The sequence below is a fragment of the Drosophila mojavensis genome, unplaced genomic scaffold (genome assembly GCF_018153725.1).
Source record: "Drosophila mojavensis isolate 15081-1352.22 unplaced genomic scaffold, ASM1815372v1 contig_80, whole genome shotgun sequence".
Taxonomy (NCBI): domain Eukaryota; kingdom Metazoa; phylum Arthropoda; class Insecta; order Diptera; family Drosophilidae; genus Drosophila; species Drosophila mojavensis.
The window spans coordinates 14,792,624-14,814,380 of NW_025318906.1; the positions used below are offsets into that span (position 1 = coordinate 14,792,624).

General features: G+C 34.1%; 4 protein-coding genes across 8 annotated transcripts; 2 read left to right on the forward strand and 2 right to left on the reverse strand.

Moving 5' to 3' along the window:
• The first annotated feature begins 375 nt into the window (after positions 1–375).
• On the forward strand, positions 376–4,121 carry LOC6579948 (MOXD1 homolog 1). Of its 2 annotated transcripts, none has more exons than XM_002005785.4 (8): positions 376–923; positions 1,886–2,041; positions 2,103–2,392; positions 2,452–2,747; positions 2,803–2,966; positions 3,023–3,542; positions 3,604–3,770; positions 3,828–4,121. In XM_002005785.4, the coding sequence occupies exons 1-8, from the start codon at positions 609–611 to the stop codon at positions 4,023–4,025; spliced, it is 2,106 nt and encodes a 701-aa protein (XP_002005821.2). In that variant the 5' UTR covers positions 376–608; the 3' UTR covers positions 4,026–4,121. The 2 variants fall into 2 exon arrangements, with proteins under 2 accessions (XP_002005821.2, XP_043866942.1); XM_044011007.1 differs by lacking the exon at positions 376–923 and adding an exon at positions 1,774–1,818.
• A 102-nt stretch (positions 4,122–4,223) lies between these two features.
• Positions 4,224–11,267, reverse strand: LOC6579949 (serine/threonine-protein kinase Genghis Khan). 2 transcript variants are annotated; one of them, XM_002005786.4, is made up of 11 exons: positions 11,146–11,267; positions 9,763–9,987; positions 9,327–9,598; positions 6,363–9,263; positions 6,025–6,301; positions 5,532–5,960; positions 5,258–5,464; positions 5,009–5,194; positions 4,818–4,911; positions 4,509–4,705; positions 4,224–4,379 (listed from the first exon to the last, which is right to left on the reverse strand). In XM_002005786.4, exons 1-11 carry the CDS (start codon positions 11,177–11,179, stop codon positions 4,279–4,281), a joined length of 4,923 nt encoding a protein of 1,640 aa, XP_002005822.1. In that variant the 5' UTR covers positions 11,180–11,267; the 3' UTR covers positions 4,224–4,278. The 2 variants fall into 2 exon arrangements, with proteins under 2 accessions (XP_002005822.1, XP_032586417.1); XM_032730526.2 differs by lacking the exon at positions 11,146–11,267 and adding an exon at positions 10,258–10,279.
• A 665-nt stretch (positions 11,268–11,932) lies between these two features.
• LOC6579950 (catenin delta-2) lies at positions 11,933–17,252 on the reverse strand. 3 transcript variants are annotated; one of them, XM_015164003.3, is made up of 4 exons: positions 17,097–17,252; positions 14,610–15,455; positions 13,970–14,526; positions 11,933–13,873 (listed from the first exon to the last, which is right to left on the reverse strand). In XM_015164003.3, exons 2-4 carry the CDS (start codon positions 15,434–15,436, stop codon positions 12,933–12,935), a joined length of 2,325 nt encoding a protein of 774 aa, XP_015019489.1. In that variant the 5' UTR covers positions 15,437–15,455; positions 17,097–17,252; the 3' UTR covers positions 11,933–12,932. The 3 variants fall into 3 exon arrangements, with proteins under 3 accessions (XP_015019489.1, XP_032586418.1, XP_002005823.1); XM_032730527.2 differs by lacking the exon at positions 17,097–17,252 and adding an exon at positions 16,547–16,762; XM_002005787.4 differs by lacking the exon at positions 17,097–17,252 and adding an exon at positions 16,513–16,761.
• Positions 17,253–18,110: 858 nt separating this feature from the next.
• On the forward strand, positions 18,111–21,255 carry LOC6579951 (cofilin/actin-depolymerizing factor homolog). The gene is made up of 4 exons (XM_002005788.4): positions 18,111–18,264; positions 20,227–20,417; positions 20,785–20,890; positions 20,948–21,255. The coding sequence occupies exons 1-4, from the start codon at positions 18,262–18,264 to the stop codon at positions 21,092–21,094; spliced, it is 447 nt and encodes a 148-aa protein (XP_002005824.2). The 5' UTR covers positions 18,111–18,261; the 3' UTR covers positions 21,095–21,255.
• Positions 21,256–21,757: the final 502 nt, after the last annotated feature.

The following is a 21,757-nucleotide window of genomic DNA, read 5'->3' on the forward strand; positions in this document are numbered from 1 at the left end:
TGAAGCTTTCTTATGATAACTAAGCTTATGCATACCAAAAAATATGTTTGTAGACAAATTATTCATGTTAAATGAATTGAACTGCAAATAATTCTATGCTAATGACAAATACAATATCAAATGTATTGTATATCTTAAGATAATACGTGAATTATCCAATGCCTCTAATATATAGAATAAATTGAATGCATCGACAATGATCATTTACTTGCAACTTATCGATATTAACAATCCTTTGTATATCGTTTAAATGTTTTGTAATTAATAAAATATCGATATTTTTGCTTTGATCATGAGGACGACGCATACGTAAATATGTATGCGTATGTATCTATGCATGTGTGCATTCTTGTATGTATTTTTGAGCGCTTGTGTATACCTGTGTGTGCGCAAAAGGTGGTGTGTTTAGCTCCTTCAGAACATCTGCCGGCTTGTGAAATGATCTTTCCCCTGAAGCGTGTGCATAAACGTAGTATTGAAGCCAAATTAAAACGGAAAAGGCGTGCAACCGAGCAGAACAAAAGGCGCGTACTTTTTAAGTGTCGTTGATTTAAAAATAATATATTTTAAATATATAAAAAAAAAAGGAAAACAAAGAGAAGTTCCAAATGTTGCTACAAATATTCACAAAACTGTGTATATTTGTCGTTTATATATGGCAAAATGTAAACTGTGCGCATCATAGCGATGCAATTGCACATAAATCGGTGCGGCATCAGAACTGGCAAAGGCTAGAGATGATGGACAACAATGGATTATATTGGCTGGAGTGGCAAGTAAAAGAGAAGGATATTTACTTCAAAGTCACGGTCAATACTCGCGGCTTCATTGGCCTTGGCTTTTCCAAAAAAGACGCTCGCATGTCCAGTGCTGATATGGTTTTGTTATGGGTAGACGATCATACAGGAAAAGCAAATGCATTGGTGAGTATTGAGAGTGCATTCGAGTTGAGAGTTGTATCGAGTATACAAACAATTAAAATATTTACAAGAGAATCATAGTTAATATGGAAGAGTGTGTGACTAATTTGTGATTCATTAAAGTGTATATGTATGTACAATATATAAATGTTATTTAAGGGCAGAAGCAGCAAAAGAACAGCCCTCGAGTGTAGGTACATATGTATGCATGTATGCATGTGACGCTGCATGTGCTGGTGTGCGTGAGGGAATGTATGTAACAAAACATCGGAAATAAATTATATACAGGGTGTCTAATTTAGTGGCCCTTAGCTAAGAAATGTCGCAAATGACACCTTATGTTATTTCAATAAGTGATCAATAATTAGTTATTATATCATTCAAGTACTATGTATATAAAATTATAAAAATAATACATACATCTAAATTGCAATTAAAATAGCCAACAATACATTTTATGGCCTCAGATAAAGCACAAAAACACATTTTTTGAAGCTGCATTAAGTAAAAAGAAATAATCAAATAAGCATTAAAATTCCATTGTTAAAGCGCACATTAATATTCAAATATAAATAAACAGACTGCAAATCAAAAGAAGACTTACGCAAAAATATACCAAGGTCAAGGTCGTGCAAATCAACTCTTACAGCTCTTGATGACGTCGTGTTTACAATGAAATGTGTAAATATGTATATTTCTATTTACGTATATCCTGCGCTGCCTAGACAGCTGGCCTTTATCAACATCTGCCATTCACATTAGCCATTTGCTGCAGCAATTATCTGAAAGGTCTTCAAATGGACAAACAGCTGACGCGGATAACATAAACAATAAACGATCCCAAACACTTTTAAAAATTTTTCTGCCTATGCCTAGCTATAATTTTTCAAACAAAGAAGTATTTGTAGCTGCTCTATATCTTAGCATATTAACATATATTAACGCACGGTTCTTTGTTTTAATAGGATTGTCATGGTTCCCTCGAACATCCGCACGGAGCACCCATACAAGATGATACTCAAAACTATCACGTTATTGATGGCAGTCAAAATGAGACCCACACCATTGTTGAATTCAAGCGTTTGGTTGAAACGTGTGATCCATACGATATTCCATTAAGCGTAAGTAAATGAACTCATTTAGATCTTCAAAGAAATAAACTAATAAAACTCTTCTTTATAGCACGACACGGTAAAAGTTTTGTGGTCGTTTGGCAATGAGGATCCGATACACGGAAATCTAGATGGGCATGGTAAGAATCGTGGTGCGAAGCCTATGCATTTACTGAATCCCGTCTTCAGGAAGCAAAGTATGACAGCCAAGCAGGTCACTCATCAATGGGATATTGTTGTAAATAATGTTACATTGGAGCCATCGATGGATACTTTGTATTGGTGTAAAATTGTCAGCGCTCCAATGCTGAAACAAAAGCATCATATTATTGGCTATGAACCGCTATTAACACATATTTCGTAAGTAACTAATTCGCATATTAAATCAAATCTCTTAATTACCAATTGTAAAAATATAGGAAAAGCGACGAAACAATTGTGCATCACATGACTCTGTTCGAATGCTCAACAAAATCTTATCCCGGCTCAAATGCCGCCTCGTGGGATGTTTGGGTCAGAAGTACGGGAACCGTATGCAACAGCAACTCATTGACGCCACGCGACTGGGATTCATGTTCGACACCAGTTGCGGTTTGGTCCATTGGCTCGTCAGGGCAATTTTTACCAGAACATGTTGGTATACCCATTGGCGGCTCATCGGGCGTCAAGTATTATATGCTAGAAATTCATTATGATAACCAAAAAGCTTTGCGCGGTAAGTAGAGCTTCAGCTAAATTAAGAATTTAAATTATATCATGAATACTTACAGCCATTGATCATTCTGGATTTCGTATTCATTATACGCCCGAGATACGCCCTAACGATGGGGGCATTATTATTAGTGGAGTTTCTATTTCCGATACCCAAATTATTCCGCCTGGTCAAAAGTTGTACCGCAATGTTGGCATCTGCGGACCTTCGTGCTCCAATGTTGTAAGTAAAAAGCTACTTAAAATGTTTTCTGTTTATTTTAATTTCAATTATTACAGTTGTTTCCCGAAGATGGCATTAAAATCATTTCTGGCACTCTACACACGCATCGCGCTGGTCGCAAAATGAGCCTGCGCCATATTCGAGGCGGCAAGGAATTGCCACGCATCATTGAGGATGATAACTATGATTATAAGTATCAGCAATTTCATCAGTTGGCCAACGAGACAGTCGTTTTGCCTGGAGATTATATTATTACAGACTGTGCCTATGACACTCTGCATCGCAAACGAACCACATTCGGTGGCTATTCAACCAAACAGGAAATGTGTTTATCCTTCATCACGTATTACCCGAAAATCGAGCTAGCCGGCTGTTATAGCATGACGCCGGTGCGTGAATTCTTTGAGATGTTTGGTGTCAATCAGTTCTATTCATTGAATATGACAGATGTTGAAAACCTCTTTCTGTACAACGGAAATTTACTAGATTACATGCCCAACACGGTATACAGCAAATCGAAGACAAACCACACCGATATGACCGCTGAAGACATGGTCGTGGAAGGATCCCTACTAAGTATGAATATTTATAGAGATATTGATATGAATATGCCTAACTTTACTGCTGACTTTTTTAGATAAACTGCTCATATCGGATCCTGTGGAGTTTCATGATCGCACATTCCTTTCACATTTAAATCAATTGCCTTGGTCGGAACCGTTATTTACCAAACGCGTGGAACATGCCATGATAACCGGCAAACATATGACTTTTTGTCGTGTTTCCAATGAGTCCATGTCAATTGTAAGTTAATTTTTATTTTACCAAAAACAAAATATACAAATTATTTATCCTTTGCAGCCCTCCGAGATCATACGCTACCCCAACTTTACCACATTTGTAAAGCCACCCAGTAGCTGCACCTACAACCTATTTATTGATAGCATTCAAATCAGTTCAAGTGGCTCGAGATCACTTGCAAATTTTTTCCTGAGTTTGTTGCTCGTCAGGATTTGTCTAAGGCAGCCATACGAAATGCCGATCAGATCAGGACATTAGATTGCTATCCGGGGATACAAAAGAACGGACTGATGGAATGACCCATCATTAATTTTAGTTTTTAACCCAAAGACATAGTTGCTTATAAACATATTTGTATAAATATTTATATTTAAATAAAGTTGATGTAAGAAAACGTGTTGTTTTGCTAGATTTTTTCATGCAGTTTTATAAAATAATATGCATTAGCAATACAAATTTGATTTGTTCGAGTTTATTCGGCATTAGGTTAAATTAATATGGAGATTACAATTTAATCGATATTATTTAGGTCATCAAAAATTAACGTTCCTAATGGGCTGGGAGTTCTAGATGGCAAATTGTCATTACCAAAATCCTCTGAGTTACCATCAGCTAAAACGATCAAAAAGATTTTGATTAGTGGGTATAAAATAGAATATAATATAAATACAAACAACACTTTTTTAAGATAAAAAAATATATATCACATTAAATATAGTACAATTTTTTGTTAGCACTTACCTTGATCCAGATAGTTACATTTCCTTATTTGGTTCACGGAATTTAACGAACTTATGATTTGTTTACTTGCGTGCTCAGCTGTCTCTAGAGTTGTTGGCAAGTCCAATAATCGCTGATTTTGAATACCATCACCAGGCCCCATATGGGAAATATGGTTGAAATTCGTTGGCCCAGATATCATCTTTGATCTTCGATCACTGAAATTGAAATATAATAAAATTTACAATTTTAATAAATATATAATACGCAAAACAATTTGAGTACTTTACAATTTTACATTGCAAAAGTTGTGTAAATTCTTGGAATTACCTTTTAACGGTTTTATTTATTTCTCTTATAGAAAATCTACGTTTAATATTGCTGACTCCCTTCTGGTCACCATCATGATACTGCAAAAGACCCTCTGTAAAGAAAAAATATTTATATTAATTTAAAAATTAAATCCTTTATCATTAAAGAGTCATCTTTTTATTATGTGATTTATTATTTATAACACTTACTTGTATGAATATTAGCTAAGTACACAATCAGAGGTGTATCATTTATTGATGTTAAAACAACGTTTCCTATATTGTTTAGAGGAAGCGATTGTTTTATACCAATGGATTGAACCCACTCAGATGTTTGTGTATTGAATATATCCAAATGAGTTTCTGAAAATACTAACAGATGACCATCGGAATATGCTGAAAATAAGAAGTAAAGAATTTAGTTATATAGTTCCATAATATTGTACTGAAAATACTTACTTATATAAGTGGGAAAAGCTGGATACATTATTTCCCTATCGCGTGATTTGCGTCCTTGCAAGTCCACATAGATTGCAAGAGTCTGAAATACTAATAGATATTCCCCAAAGGTTCCACCGGTTGGAGACAATATTTCAATTACTCTAACTGCATCAACGCCAGAATAATTCAAGAATGCGCAGAGTTGATTTTCTGGATGAACAAGGGCTAATAAAGAAATTCAAAATATTACCAACAAATAAAAAATATATTAGTAAATAAAGAATGTACTTACACATTGCTGTTGCCTCGCCTCTCAGGAAATACGCTGTAAATCCACTTTGATGTGCGACAACTAGACGCATGTCTGACAATATTTGTAGATGTTGAGCTAGATATCCGATCGTGAACTCGCAAGTCTTTTGGTGTCTTGTACGCGTGCGATTGATTTCATATACAATGATTTGGGTGTGGTTATTGGGTCGCTTTAACGCAATGATAAACGAGTACACAATACTTGGATAGCGTCGTATAATTCCGGTGCAAGCAGAAATACAGTTCTTAGACTCCACGACCTTTATCCATTCGACGTCGCTTGCCTCCAAAGCCCTTATAGGTAAAAGCCTCAAATGTCGCTGCTTTCCGCAAAGAATAACAATTATCTGCTCTTCCTCAATATACCACAACTGCAAAATTTTCTTTGTTTCGCCAATTCGTGCAATTTCTGAAGGAATAAATTGTTTTTATAATTCACATAATATATAGTTTAATATTTACTCAATCGTTACCATATTGATCCAAGTTGATGTAGAACAATCCATCTTCAGTTCCTAGTAAAATTTGATTCGCATAAGTTATAACAGAACACAGAGCGTTTCGTATAATCGACAGGGTATTATCCAATATTTCGTTAACTTTATAAATGGCCGTATTTGGTAAATTATTTCGTTTTAAAATTCGATGAAGTTCGCCCAATGCAATTACCCATTTGGACTTTTCAGATTCATTATCAGCCAGCATCAAAGTGCTTAATGAGATTCCTCCTTCAATGAGAGAAGTTTTTATCTAAAAGTGAAGATAATAATTCATTGTAATTGAAGGTTAACAAAATTGTATACAAAATTACCTTAAAAATACATGGAACATCTTTTTTAGCAGCATGAATGACATCACTCTCTCGTACGCTGCCAACAGAGAATTCGGGATCCCGCATATCCAACACTTGGGACACACTTACACTAGGTAATGCACATCGATCGGTAGATATATCATACAGAAACAATTTGAAGTCACAGACAACCACAAATTGACGAATCCAGCCCCGTTTTATGACTCCCGATTTGGGCACCTTCACATAGCCTTCATAAGCTGTTCCAATTCCTCTAGTTGGATCTATGCCCAATGGTCTCTTGGTTTGATCCATGGGCACGGGACACATGGTCGGCACTCTTTGACAGCAGACAGTGTGGCATGCAAATCCGCAAATTTCACAAACAACACCTTGCCGTGTCAAGCCGACCATTAAAGAAGTACAGTGATTACATTTGGTAGGACTGCTAAAGGTTCGCACGAGAAACTGATGAATTGACGTATTGCTCATCTTCTTCTTTGATTCCTCATAGTTAAGGCTGTGCTCTGATCGAATGTCATCATTCATAGCAGCATTTTTCACACTTAAGTTGTCCTTCCCTGGCTTGAGTGAATACTTCGACTCATAGTTGAAAAGCATGCCCGGATTCGCAGCCTGAAACAAATTAGAGGCCGATGAAATACTGTCCCTTGCATCGTTAGCATAGGATTCCTCAGACTCCGCAACTTCAGTGTTCATAGACATATCCTTGAAGAAGGCATTATTATGATGGGATGCCTTATTCAAAAAGGATTCCGAATAGCCAAGTTCCATTTTCTGCAAGTCTCTCAGTTCGACCTCTTTCTTCTTCAGGTCATATAAGATAGACTCACATCGCTTCTTATAATCGACAGCTTCTTTTTGGGTAGAAATGAGTTCGGCTCTAGTTTGACTAAGCTCTTCGGCGATGGATGCCTTCGCCTGAATTTCGCGTTGCAGAGCACTTTGCAAATTTAGCAATTCCATTTTATCTAGCTTTTGGGAACGTCTGTTTCGCCAATTCTTATGATCAACGGCATTATTGTTCAAGGTTCCCACATGCTTGAGATATTCGATTTCTTCAGTCATCTTTGTTGCCAGCGCCTGCAAATAGCTTCGAGCATCCCTCTCATCTGACACCCATTGTATTATTTCGGCCATTTGCAGTTCCCAATGATTTATTGCTTCGCGCTTAACCTGGAGTTCCTTCAATATTTGAATTTCATCGGCCTGCAAGTCTCGTAGATTTTTGCATTTCGTACTGACTTCTGTGTTCAAACGTTGCTTCTCCTCGTACCATGTGGATTTCTCTAAATCGAATCGCTTCTGCAACTCCAATATCGCTTCTGCTGAGTCGGCTATATAATCGGGAGTAGATTTGATCTTTTCATGCGCCTGCTGCAGTTCTTTAGAGAGCATTGCGTTGGCCGCTTCCAATTCGCTTATTTGTTCCTTTAGGGCATCCAATTCAAAGTTATTCCGTGCCTGTTGATGATTTAGCTTTTCCGCATATTGAAGTTCGACGCGTTCCAATTCGTATGCCGCCATTCCCGAGGGCGAAGTAGAGTCGACATTCGGTACCGATTTGCGGTAATCATTTTGTAGCTTTCGACAGCATTCTTCGGCATGTTCTCTTATTTTTTTCTCCTTGGACGCCTCGTTTACAGCATCTTCAATATGCAGTTCCAATTCTCTACGAGTTTTATCCGATTTACGCAGCTCGTTTCTCAGGCTATCGTTCTTTTGGATTGCCGCATCGAGCTCTTCTTCCTTATCTCTAACCTGTCTTGAGAGTTTTTGTTTTTGGTTTCGAAGTTCTGTGAGTTTTTCGGTTACTTCTGAGTATTCCATCATTGCGACATTACGCTGAGCTATTGTTTCCTTTAGTTCAGCTTCTTGAACTTGTAGTCTTTCAAGTATTTCGTTATATTTTGCGGACAGTTCGTTTTTCTCGTGCTTACACGTGACTAATTGTTCGGTTAATGTTTTAATTTGTTTATTGAGTGATTCGTTTGATTTTTCTGCATCTTTTGATTGCTTATTGCTCGAAACAGAGTTTCCAAGACTCTCGTCGAAAACAGATGTTTGCGTTTTGCTATCAGGAAATAAGTCGTCTGTTTTCAGGTCCGTTCTACAATTATTTTGAGAAAATGTAAATCCAATAAATGGCAAATGAAATCCAGAAAAGGCCGGGTTAGACGATGGCGGAATAGAATCAATTAATCTCACATCATTGTCGTCAACGTCAAAATTCGATGTATCTGTTGGACTCGACACTTCTGGTATATAAGGCGCTTGACCATTTCTTATATTCTCCCAATCGATCCCCTCGAACCATGCATGTTCCATAAAATCACGTAGCCCCTTCTGGCCCAGCCGCGTTTCAGGAATACAAATTAGTCTGCGTAGTAGGTCCTTAGATGCTTCAGATAACTTACTGTGTGAAGTATCTTGAGCGGGTAAATTAAAGCAATTCTGATGGTTCATAATCTTTCCATAGGTTTCCACCAAACTCTCTGCATAAAATGGTGTTTCTCCATATAACATTTCGTACATGCATACACCAAGTGACCACCAATCACATTCGGTTCCATAACGACCCTTTCCATCCTCCATAGCCCTCAAGATCTCGGGCGATATATAGTCGGGTGTTCCAACAGCAACATTTGATTGCACTGTGCCATCCTTATCCAAACGTAAGCAGGAACCAAAATCAGCCAGACGCACATGCCCACGTTTGTCCAACAAAACATTGTCCGGTTTTATATCTCTGTGAACATACTTCAGTTGATGAATGCTATTTATTGCCAAAATCATTTCTGTAATATAAAATTTTGCCATATCCTCTGGAAGTTTATCCTCGAACTTGCTCAGCAGCGTTAATAAATCGCCACCGCAGTAATAGTCCATGACCAGGTACTAAAATAAGAAATCAATATGTAAATAAATTAACTCAATCAATACTTTAAATAAATGGCATACCAAATTTATATTATCCTGAAACGCATAATGCAAATTTGTTATCCATTGACGATCTCCGAGGACTAGCACATCTCTCTCTTCGCGAAAACATGCAGTCTCCGCACGCTTCAGCATTTCCCATTTATTTAATATTTTCATGGCAAATATATTTTCTGATGATAGCATGCGAACAACACACACTTCACCAAATGCGCCACGGCCAATTATTTTTAAAATTTCAAAATCATCACGCGTCAGCCGTAGCTTCCTGACAATATGAACAAAAGGCTTAGCTGAAATTGTAAAGAAAATAAAAATATAGTATAGTAATCAAAGAAATAATAATTACTGATTATACAAATCACGAATTCCCCGAACTAAGTCACATATAAATGGGTGCTTTTAGTTATTTATACCTACATAGATCATATAGACTTTACTTTACTTGCTTGCTTACCAAGTTTAAGAAAATCCGATACACTTTTTTCTCTCCGCAGAGATGAATTACTGCATTCATCATAGAGTAATATGAATGTGTCCAATAAAGCATCCAGAGAAAATTGGTGGCTCTTAAAATTATCTTCTAAATTAAGGCTATGGTTTAATTTCTTGTCACCATCGGGTTGACTTAAAAATGACTCCAAAAGTTCGAGCCTCTTATTGCAGCTTAAGGTGAGAAGATCTGAAAAAATTCAATTTAAAACGTATTAGAATGGTTTAAATATTTTAATATTTTAATATATTATAAAATTTTGTTTATCACTGAATCTGAGGTATCTTTCGTAAATTATTATTTATGTATTATATATATTTTTATATATCTAACGTAAATTTGGTACTCAATTGATCAACGATGACCAAACGATTAATGGGGATCAACATCCCCAAACGAGAAGACATATTCACAATGGAATCTATATATACTATGTATGTATGAACTGAACTGATATACCCAACATTTCTGGCCGATCCGCCACGCCCAAGCGGGCGTCTTCCACACAATCTTAACACATTATCAAACGGGGACACACACAGGAATATATAATATTATCTCTAGCTCAGGTAAACAGGCGCAGGCACGGCAACACATTCCACAGCCGCTATATACTTAATTCACTTCGGCAACGGCTATAAAAAGTTTCATCTGATCGAATTCGCAACACGTCCCGTATGATAATTGAGGGAAACACACAGCGGGAGGGTAGCTGATAAGGTAAAAGAAAGGTTTTAATATTGCGATGTCAATGACGGGGGTCTCTCTGAATATTACATCTGCGGTGGGGACCTCATCGAATATTTGTAGTACTTCCATTTTTAAATCTTGCATGAATCACAAACTACTACACAGTATGATGGAATTTTACAAACTTATTTATAAATTATCACAAATATTTTATACAAGGATTGAGATCTAGGAAATACTCATAGTTTTCATTGTATAAATGTATACATGTGTGTATGTGCGTATTTATGTCATCACGAACAGTCTAATAAGCATATATTTATGTATGCATGTTCACTGGGTATGATTTTTTGTAAATACATATATACATACACAAGTATGTGACGTAGAATTTGCACACATTTGTATTTGTTTATTTATACACATATGTACATATTTATATGCATATATGTATATTTTTCTTCATCTTACTCAATATATACAAATGCATAAATATGTAAGCACACACACACAGAGGCACACACGCATAGGTATATGCATATATAAATGTCTGCAAGTACACTGGATATAAATTTACGTTCACGTAGATATACATATGGTTTTATTGCAGCACATATAGATGAGATTCAACTACTAATTAACTTTAAATTAATTTACCACCAAGCTCAGGTAAGGAGGATTCATATTCCATTTTATAAATGTTTATTTGGAGAATTCATATCCACAAGGCAGTTGAAAAACAATGTAAAAGCCGACTTATACAGCCAGGGATGGAGTTCACTATTATTATATATTCGATTTCAGTACTGTTGGAAAAGTATTTTCGATAACAAATATATATTCGATATTTTTAATTAGGACAACAAAAATGTCATATATAAACATGTTTCTACTTTCTGCATTTCCCACTGTTACTATCGATTTGATATCTATCGATAATAATTTGTATTCATAGGCGGAATTGTTAATATTGAAAGCATAGAAATTTATAACCAGCAAAGTTCAGTATTAAAACATCGTATCATTATTCGTAATTGATTTACCACTCAGCCTTGCTTTGATATCTCTCATTGAAATATGTTTTCCACATTAAGCTAGATCAACAAAATATAATAATCTACAATATTTACCCAAAAATATTAGCTAGTCTTCAGAAAGAAGCCGTTTTCATTAATTATTATTGATATAAAATTGTTTTTAATAATTCGTTTTTGGAAATGTTTATAATGGAAATCAGAAATTGAATATAAATCATTTTTACAACAAAAGTCCAAATTAATTATTGCTGTTTAGTATATATATGTATAGAGTAAAAATCAATAAATAATTGTTTAAGTTAATATTTGTATGCAATACTCACGGACCGTTACGGCCTCTGATTATAAGCCCTACCCAATGTAATTTGTTGCTTTTAATTGTGTAACAATATATACATACATAAATCTACACGAATAATCTAATTCTTTTATTATGTAGTCAAATGCATACAGTCGGTGTGAAATGAATTACACCCCTTATAATTATTTTATTCAATACTAATCTTAGTAAGTATAAGTAATAAAAGAAACAATGCAATTTAAATACAATAACTTAGGAAACATAAAATTTGCTCTTTGGGGTCTTATATTTAATCTAAGGGCGTCCAGAAAGTTTTCCATCGATATATTCGAAAAGTTATTATTAAAATTAATTAAAATTATAATATATATGTATTTCTATATATATAATCGTTAAACTTAAAAAATAATATAGACACACTTTAAAGCAACCCATTTATGTTTCAGATATAATATAAGGCCTTAGAATCAATGGTGATCAAATCAAAAGTGGAATAGCTTCATTGCCGTTATCTTATTATAAGCAAACAATCTCGAACAATCCAATCGTTATGAGATTTGAGGAATTTACATATGTGGGCTATAACAATTCTTACATTTCATTAAAGGAATCGGGAGAAATTTAATTATGAAAGTTATGGAAATCTACATTTATTTGGTTGCCGACTATTTAAAAAGAATATCTGGAAACCCCAATATACTTAAGAATTTGTCTCTCTTTCGTAGTGTAACCCTAGGCACCCATTGCAAAAACTCCCTTTATATATAAAATTTGTAAACCCATTTCATTGAAGAAAATGATTGGATCTTTAATCCTAAAATTTCATTAAATTCTTTTCCCACATATTTTAGTTCTTTTACTTTGCATTGATATGTATATTAATTTTAGATTTACCAAACAAAAAAAAAAGAAAAATAAGAAATTTAAAAAAAGACAAATTTTAACAAATCAGATTTTGCTTTCGTTCTCACTTTACCACCTTAGAGAAAAGTATAAAGCCCCAGTAAAACAATTCATTTTTCACCTCTTAGTTATTTTAAGAGTTATATAGTGTGTATATATAACTAGTAAAATAAACAAAAAAAAAATTCAAACAAATATACACTTTATAATTGTTTTCGAACCATTTCGGACAACAATGCGGAATCGTTGTTGGACATGACAGCTCCAGGTGGTGCATCTTTATTTCGATAAGATGAGTTCGGGGCACGTTGGATTGTTCGATCCTCGTAACGCGTTCTTCCCTGAGATGCCATTGGTCTATTTAGAGTATTGTTAGCATTATTTGGTGAGCTTGGCGGGGTGCTATGTGCTGCAAAGTGTTTATTAACGAAATCCTGTTCCTTCCATCCGTTCTTTTTATATACTTCGCGCAGCTCATGGTGCTGCCACATGGTGTACAAAACCTGACTGGCAAACTTGATGACGCACGTAGTATATTGTTCCTTGCGTCTTGTTATATTCATTAGCCTATCTACACCACCGGCGTCCAGGAGCGAACGCGCAAACTCTGGATTCTTCTTGATGACTTCATTGATGGTGGCCAATACTGCTGTGATGGTGTCGTCTGACGTATTTTGGTCATGTTGAGCGTTCCCAGATGGTAGTTTTTGGACTAAATCGCGCATGGCGTACTTTCCAATCAATTCTTTGTTTCGTTGGTCAATAGCAAGATTGCGCAGTGCTGTGGCAACGGCACAAACGACACGATCGACCTCCATTCGCAACAGTTCGACCAGTATCGGAAGGCCTTTCTCTTTGCGCACCGTTGCGCGAATATCAATGCTCGGCTGCCAGTAACAAGCTGACAAATTTTGAATTGCACCGGCAGCGGCTTCAAGCGTTTCGGGATTAGAGCAGCTTTGCAGCAATGAGAGATAGTATTGCACCACTTCCGGTTGCCAGAGCTGTTCATATCCCTTGTTGGTTTTATTGTTTGTTCGGGTATTCTTTGCATATTCCGTTGAAAATATATAGTCTTGCTGCGACTCATTCAGTGCCAAATCCTTCTTCTTTTTACTTGTGCCAAAGCAGCCCAAATTCTCACCTAAAAATAATATATAACAATGCAACAATACAATTATACATATTTATAAATAAAAAATATGGTGTTTATATATCAACTAAATATTACATTGCTTACCTTTCGATGAGGATGGAACAGTCCTTTCCTGTATAATAAATGGATGCTTATCATAGTTGGGATCCTCAACTTCTTGGCATCGATACGATAGATTGCGCAGAATGCAAACGCAATTCTCAACTGTTTTATTTCCAATATTATTCTTTTCAATGGATGATCGAACGACGTAAAGTAGAGACTCGACCAAGTTTTCGCAGTTACGAAGGCATTCTCGCGCATGTTCGCCAGCTGAGCTGACATTTCTCAAAACTCCCGAAGCATTGCGAAATACCGTGGAAAAGCATGTCTCCCCGCAACAGATAGGATCCCATCCCGAATGGGGTTTTATTACATTACATACTATAGCAGCCAGCGCCTCATCAATAATTGACCGTTTAATGTCTTCGCACGAGGACATATTCCATAAGACTCCAGTTACCAATTCTTTGACCTCAGTTTCTTGAGACCGGCAAAGCAGATGCACCAAAGCTTCGATTCCGCCTGCATTCTTAATTGCCCGTTTATTCTCATCGTTTTGCCTGCCATAAGACAGATTTCGCAATGCACCACAAGCATTTCTATGAAAAAACAAAGAAAAAAGACAAAAATAGAGAATTTTATTAGTTTTATAATCATTAACGGTATGATTTTAAGCACTCACTTATGAATTTCCGGAGCATCATAAGATAATAATCGGATGAGCGGCGGTATTCCCCCCAATGTTCTTGTCCGCTGCTTGTTCGGATCATCCATGTAGCATAAATGCTGCAGATATGCGGCAGCATTTGCTTTTATAGCATTATTAGGATTACTGAGAAAGCTTATAACTTCAGAGAGGTTTGGGTCACGCCACCTCATTGTGGAACATAGATCACTGTCCGAACCGCCAATGAAGTCCTCCTTGTCCCCGACTCTGGGCGGCACAGTGTTTAGGGAGCTCGTGGCAAATGGTACTAATTTGAAATCTCCTTGACCTTCAAAAGATCTGCATTGGGAATCAATAGCTGATTCAGATCCATTTAGGTTATTGTCGAAGGGACGTGAGGCGAATTGCTTCATATTTGCACTCACGCCCGGCAATCCATAATTGGAATCTGCAGTATAACCGTATGGTATAGCTGGTTCGTCTGTATAATGCGGCTCTAGCCCACATGGCGGTAGGCCAGGTAAGCCGAAATCAGCTCCTTCATCAAACTGTGGTGCTTGTATATACCTAACCGTCGGTACTAAGGTATGGGGTTCCATACCGGGAATGGTCACTTCTTGCGAAGCTGTTTCTATTTTACTTTGAGATCCAATTGTAGAGCAATGGGGATTAATACGCGTCAAAGTCCCCATGCCAGTTGGCTTTGAAATATATAACGGTGCATTTGTATATCCGGCAGCGGTGTATTGCTCAAAGTTTTGAAAAGCTGAATATTGGGCTTGTATGTGGCCCGCCTCCGTCACCAAGGACTGCTCCAAATTTGAATTCGGCTGGGGATTCATTTTGAAGCTTGTATAAAATCTGAAAAACAAAGAAAAAAGAAGAAAATCAGAAAATACGAAATTTTATAAACAGGATGTTTAACTTAAATAATGTTATAATTTGATCAATACGTAATTATGTAAACTGAAATATAATTTAAAGAATATAATCGAATATTTGATTTTTTTTTCAGTAAAATAAGAAGACTACAAAATATTTTATAAAAAAACAAACATCGGTTAATTGAGTCTAAATTTATACAAGAAATTATTCTGATCAGATTCCATTTTCATTCACATATCCAATAACACAGAACGAACAAAGCTTCCTCAGCTACTCACACATACATATATATACGTATATTTAAATCTACTTTGAATCTAATAAGAAATAATTAACTTATATATACTGTTTATTAAATATAATATAAATTTTACATTACAGGCTATAATAATTATTTAGTAGTTTTCTATTAACTTTGTGTGCTAATAATACATACAATTAGTTAAATCAGATAAAAGTGCTTTTAACGCAAATGTTCAACTTTCCTCCTATTATTTGTAACACACACGCATTTATGTATATATAAGAGTAACTTAGTAGCCGCCTCTACTTAAGGTGCGCAGATTGAAAGCATTATTGCCAGTTATACATACTACGTCCTCATACTGAGCTCAAAGATAAGCCTTTAAACTTATCTGTTGTTGCAAGCAGATAATGTCTGACTCAGGCGAAGTCGTATAATACTGTGAATTTTATATGGAAGTATGTGTATATGTATGTGTACATAAGTATGTGTAAATACATATACAGTAGGTTAGTCAGTATGTATGTATGTATATATTTACATACATGGTATTTTAGTAGAAACATACATAAATACATTATTAAACATCTACATATTTAAGCGAACATTCAATGCATTCAAGTCGTTTTGTTTTGTATTAACAATAACATTTAAAAAAAAAGCAATGATTTAGATGTAAGCATATACATATCTATGTACGTATGTATGTATTTAATAGGGTAAACTTTTTTTCTCCAAAGACAGTTCGGCTTGTACATTTTTTTTTTTTTTTAATTAACCTTAACTTACCGTTAAGTATGAATTTATATTTAGTTTTACGAACAGTTTGAGGCACACATAATTCAAGAAAGCCACGCCCATTTAAGATAAGATTGTGTGTAAATATGTACTACATTGTATATACATATACATTTTCTGAAGTTAATGCACACATTAAACAATCGAAGGTTCGTTAACAGTAATAATTTTATATAATATTTGTCACGAATGTATTAATTTCGAGTCACTAATACCGACTTTAACAAAGCGGTTTTTGTAGCTGCATATGAACAAATATTTATATGTACATACTAAAAATATCGATTTTTCGCAGATTCACTTCCACTTTGACACTAATGCACATATATCTATACTTATATGTATAATGAATTTAATTCAATACAATTTCTATTGCAAACTTTGGAGCTTTAATCCATTAACAACAATTTTTCATGACAACATTGTAAATTGTTTCTAAACATTGATTGAATACGTGTGTATGTGACCATTCACACACACACACACACACAAATATATGTGTGTGTATCATCCCGTTGATATATGAGGTAAACATTCTTATAATTTAAGCTTGAAATTTAGTATTTTTTACTCACCTTAGAAATACAAGAAAGATATGATAATATTCATATTAATTGGAAAGTATGCGAGGCTTTTTCCGACTTTAATACAACTTGAACAGTACTTTACCAATATTATTCTTTTGTCTGCTTTCTTATTCAAATTGAAGTTGTTCGCGTATTTTCATAGTACGCGATTTTACCAGTTCTTTTGGAATAAAATGGAACGCCGCTTTGGGACTACTTGGACTTGGAACATGTTAACTAGTTGATGCGAACTGAACTCGTGTCATAATATAGTTCGAGTAATGCAAAAATTATTTCTATTATTAAAATTTTAAATCAATTAAATCTCATAGCACAAAATAAAAAATATTTGCTCCGCGAAAACAGGGACCTTTAGATGTAGTATATTCGGGAATATTGAGGAAACACGAAATCAATTATAATTCAAGTGTTTCCAAAGCGCAAAAAGTTTTCTACTTTGTCGATGCTTCAGTCAGCTCAAATTTATAAGCAATAATAATTCTATGCTTCAGCAATTAGTGCTGATTCACATTTTTAGTGTAGTTATTTGCTTAATAAAATATTGTAAATAATGCTTAATTATCCTGTTGTGCGATACAGTCAAAAAAAATCAGAATATAATATTATAGGAACATATATATTTTAATAATTGGATACTTTTTAATAATTGGATCTTCCGAACGCATCCGATAGGAAAGGCGTGCAAAAACATCTATGAATCTTTTTTTCTGGTATTGGTCATGAAGTGCCCACGTCAGTTACGCAAATTCTTACGCTCAAGAGCTATTTTTCAAAGTCAAATAATAATCGTAATTTAAAACAATAATGGTTTCTTTAAATTTGGACTCTAAAATAGTAAATGTTATTTTTGAATATTACAATTAACAATAGTTGAAATAATCTCTCTTTACGATAGTTTTAATGCCGGCAACATTTCGATAGTTTATTTTATTGTTCCATTTCCATCATTTCAACTAGCGGCACAAGTCCCACCCAACTTTTGTTTGACTCGCAACTCATGCGTAAATCGATGCATTGGAACCACCACCCAAATTGATTAGTCCGGTTTTTCTTTGCGGTCGGAAGGCTAAAAAGCATTTCTGTTTAAACTGAAACATATACAAATTGCAATTGGTTTATAAATTCGGTAAAGCAACTCGTATATAGCAGAAAAATGGTAAGGGAATTTTACAGTTAATAAGTATATTTAATTTTGAATTTAATATAACTTTAAAAGTGTGTATGTACGTTGATCTACACATGTGCATATCTTTCTGAAAGTACGATGATTCATATGTGTGTGATTGTGTGTATTCGCAATTTCGGTATACACTAAAAATATTTTCTTTTTTTTGAGATGACGTAGAAATTTTTATAATTCAGAAAAAGTTTGCATTATTAGGCATAAGCACACAATAATCATTTAAAAATATACATACTGAAATCCATTCATATGTATCGATATACATATGTATATATTCATACCAAATATGTATACTTGCAAAAGACTGTATGTATGTACATATGCATATGTATATTAATGGATACATTGATATACATACACACATATATATACATGTATATACGTAGGTAGACATTAGTCAGAATAGGCTGAGTAATATATGGAATATTAATTCGAAACTTCACAATTTGCGATTATATACGTATGTATGTGAAAATTTTTGTATATATAGATATTGAAAAATATATATAGATATATGTATAAAAAAATATATATATATATATATATATATATTTGACAACTTTGTATGTGAATATATATTTGTCTACCAATACATATATTTTCATATTTATAACAGAAATGAACGTATACATATACAAATTATTTTCGGTATTTTTATACATGTGTGTATGTATGGTTTTTTTTTATGATTATGCCGGCTTGGAATAAAATTTTTGAACAGCTACTGCATGTGCTTACAGAAATTTTTTTCCTTTATTTGTTAGTGTAACTTATTAATGTACCCGAAAATTTTAAAATCAATTTAATTTAGTCATTTCCTGTTTAATTACCGGCAAATTAGCCAACGTAAAGCATACATGAAATTTTTCTCAATACATGTGCATTATACCCTGTAGCAGACAGAAGAAAGCTCTTTCGACCCCATATAAAGTATTTAAAATTGTTGGTGTGCGTTGACTATTGTCTCCATTTAGACCTGTCTGTATGTACAACTACATATCATATATATGTATATACAAGCTCCACGTTGATCGCTTTTATCATAGCATGGACAGAACTAATTTGTAATCAATGTAAAAATTCGAAAAATCATAAAAGAATATATTTCGTCTGCCACATATGTTGGTGTTATATATATACACACATACATGTGTCAAAATATATACACATGAATACAGTCACATAAAATAGTTCATAGTGTGGGGCTAATAATGGATAAAGCACAACAGCTGCGTACAGTGGGAAGCAAGCGGATTATATATGTATAGCTGCTGTATGTGTCTTCGAATTTTTTTATTTTTTTTTCAAATTATTTTTGTTGAATATATGTATGTATGTATAGATGTTTGTATAGAGGAAACACAAATATACAACTGGAATCTGTGTTAAGGGTATCGTCTAGTCTGCCACTCTTAGAACTAGAACACTTTTGTTTGTATGCAAGTATGTGTGACCATATGCATACATACATATATATATATATATATATATAAATCTTATCAAAAGTGGTAATAAGTTATCATTTGTGATTAATTTCATCTATTTATGTTTGCTTGTTTGTTTTTATTGCGAATGAATCGGTGTAATGGACGTATAAAAAGCTTTCTATGCCCATACAAGGTCAAGAAAAATTGTAAAGCAAGGTCGATAACATCTTCATTTTATGAGCCATATAATAATTTCCGTGAATTGTTGTCATTGGGCATTTATGATCAGACTGCAATTGCACAATTTCCGGAAGTTCATAAAATTTTTGTTATTTTATTAATATTATATGGGAATATAGGATATGTGAATATAATATTTTTATGTAGTTCTACAAAGGAAAAGAATATAGTTCAATAAAATGATTGCTTCTAATGCAATTTCTCAAGTGTACGAACTTCTCTTTAGCACGCTCTCATTGTAGACTTCTGAAATTCTTATTATTGACAGGCTTCTGGAGTAACTGTATCGGATGTATGCAAAACAACATACGAGGAAATAAAGAAGGATAAAAAACATCGCTATGTAATTTTCTATATTCGTGATGAAAAACAAATTGATGTGGAAACTGTTGGTGATCGGAATAGCGAATACGATCAGTTTCTAGAAGATATCCAGAAATGCGGTCCTGGAGAATGCCGGTAAGTTCTGTGCAAAATGACTCATTCTTGACCCCGAATACTTCAACGCTTTGAAATGCCTTAATAAAACTTTATCTTTGAGATAAAGGTATAAAAATAGCAGTTAATCTAGTTAATACAACAGCATTTAGTTTGTTATTTAACTTAAAAAGTATTTATTTTCTGTTTTATTTGTATGCATGCTATACTACTTTTATACTTAAAGAAATTAAAAAAAAAAAGTTTACTTTTTAGAAATTAATGTTTAATAGGAATTTAATAGTCTATAAAACTTATCTAGCAAGGTTTGTGCTATACGTTAGAATAAACGAATCCAACGCATTATGGCGCTTATAATAAATTCTCTGAAATTGGTTGTTTATTGCAGATATGGCCTCTTTGATTTTGAATACATGCACCAATGCCAAGGCACGTCCGAGAGCTCAAAGAAACAAAAATTGTTCCTTATGTCATGGTGTCCCGATACTGCTAAGGTATTTTTTTCTTGCTTGACTATAAGAACTGGCTACTAAATCATTTTTATACTTCAGGTTAAGAAGAAGATGTTGTACTCTAGCTCCTTTGATGCATTAAAGAAGTCTTTGGTGGGAGTCCAGAAGTATATACAAGCTACTGATTTGTCAGAAGCATCTCGTGAAGCTGTTGAGGAGAAGCTTCGTGCTACTGATCGCCAATAGACTGCAAGGATAAATAGCTCTGTGCAATGCATTTGAATTGAAATACGTGCATGAATCAGTGATTATATTGTATCCGGTCAAGATCGCCAATTTGTATGAGAATTTTCTACATAATTTGTATTTTCAGTATAAATAAAGAAAATGAAAATGATAATTTAAAATGTCTGTATTCTTTAATAAAAAACTAAATAAAAAAAAAATATTTAATTGGATTTATTGAAGACAAAATATAATTTCCACTTTATTCAATTGACTATAAACAATCAGCTACGATCACCAAGATTTTCAGTTGGATCATTTTGGGCTGTCTTAAATAGTTATAGTTAATATAATATATATATAGTTAATATAACTATATTAACTATAACTATTTAAGAAAGCCCAAATTGATCCAACTGAAAATCTTGGTGATCGTAGCTGATTGTTTATCGTTGATATGCTCATGAAAAAACGGAGTAATAGTTCCTCGTATAAAAATATGTGAATTTTCGATGTATCATGGTCAAGCTTTAGATCGGGTTTTGGATTACTTTAGAATTATATTATAGCCAAATAAACCTGAAATCAAAGTTATTTTGTTTATTTCAGTTGCTCTTTTCAAATACAAAAGCAGCTTCATATTAATTCCTATTGCTCGATAAAAATGAACGATAGTTAGCATCC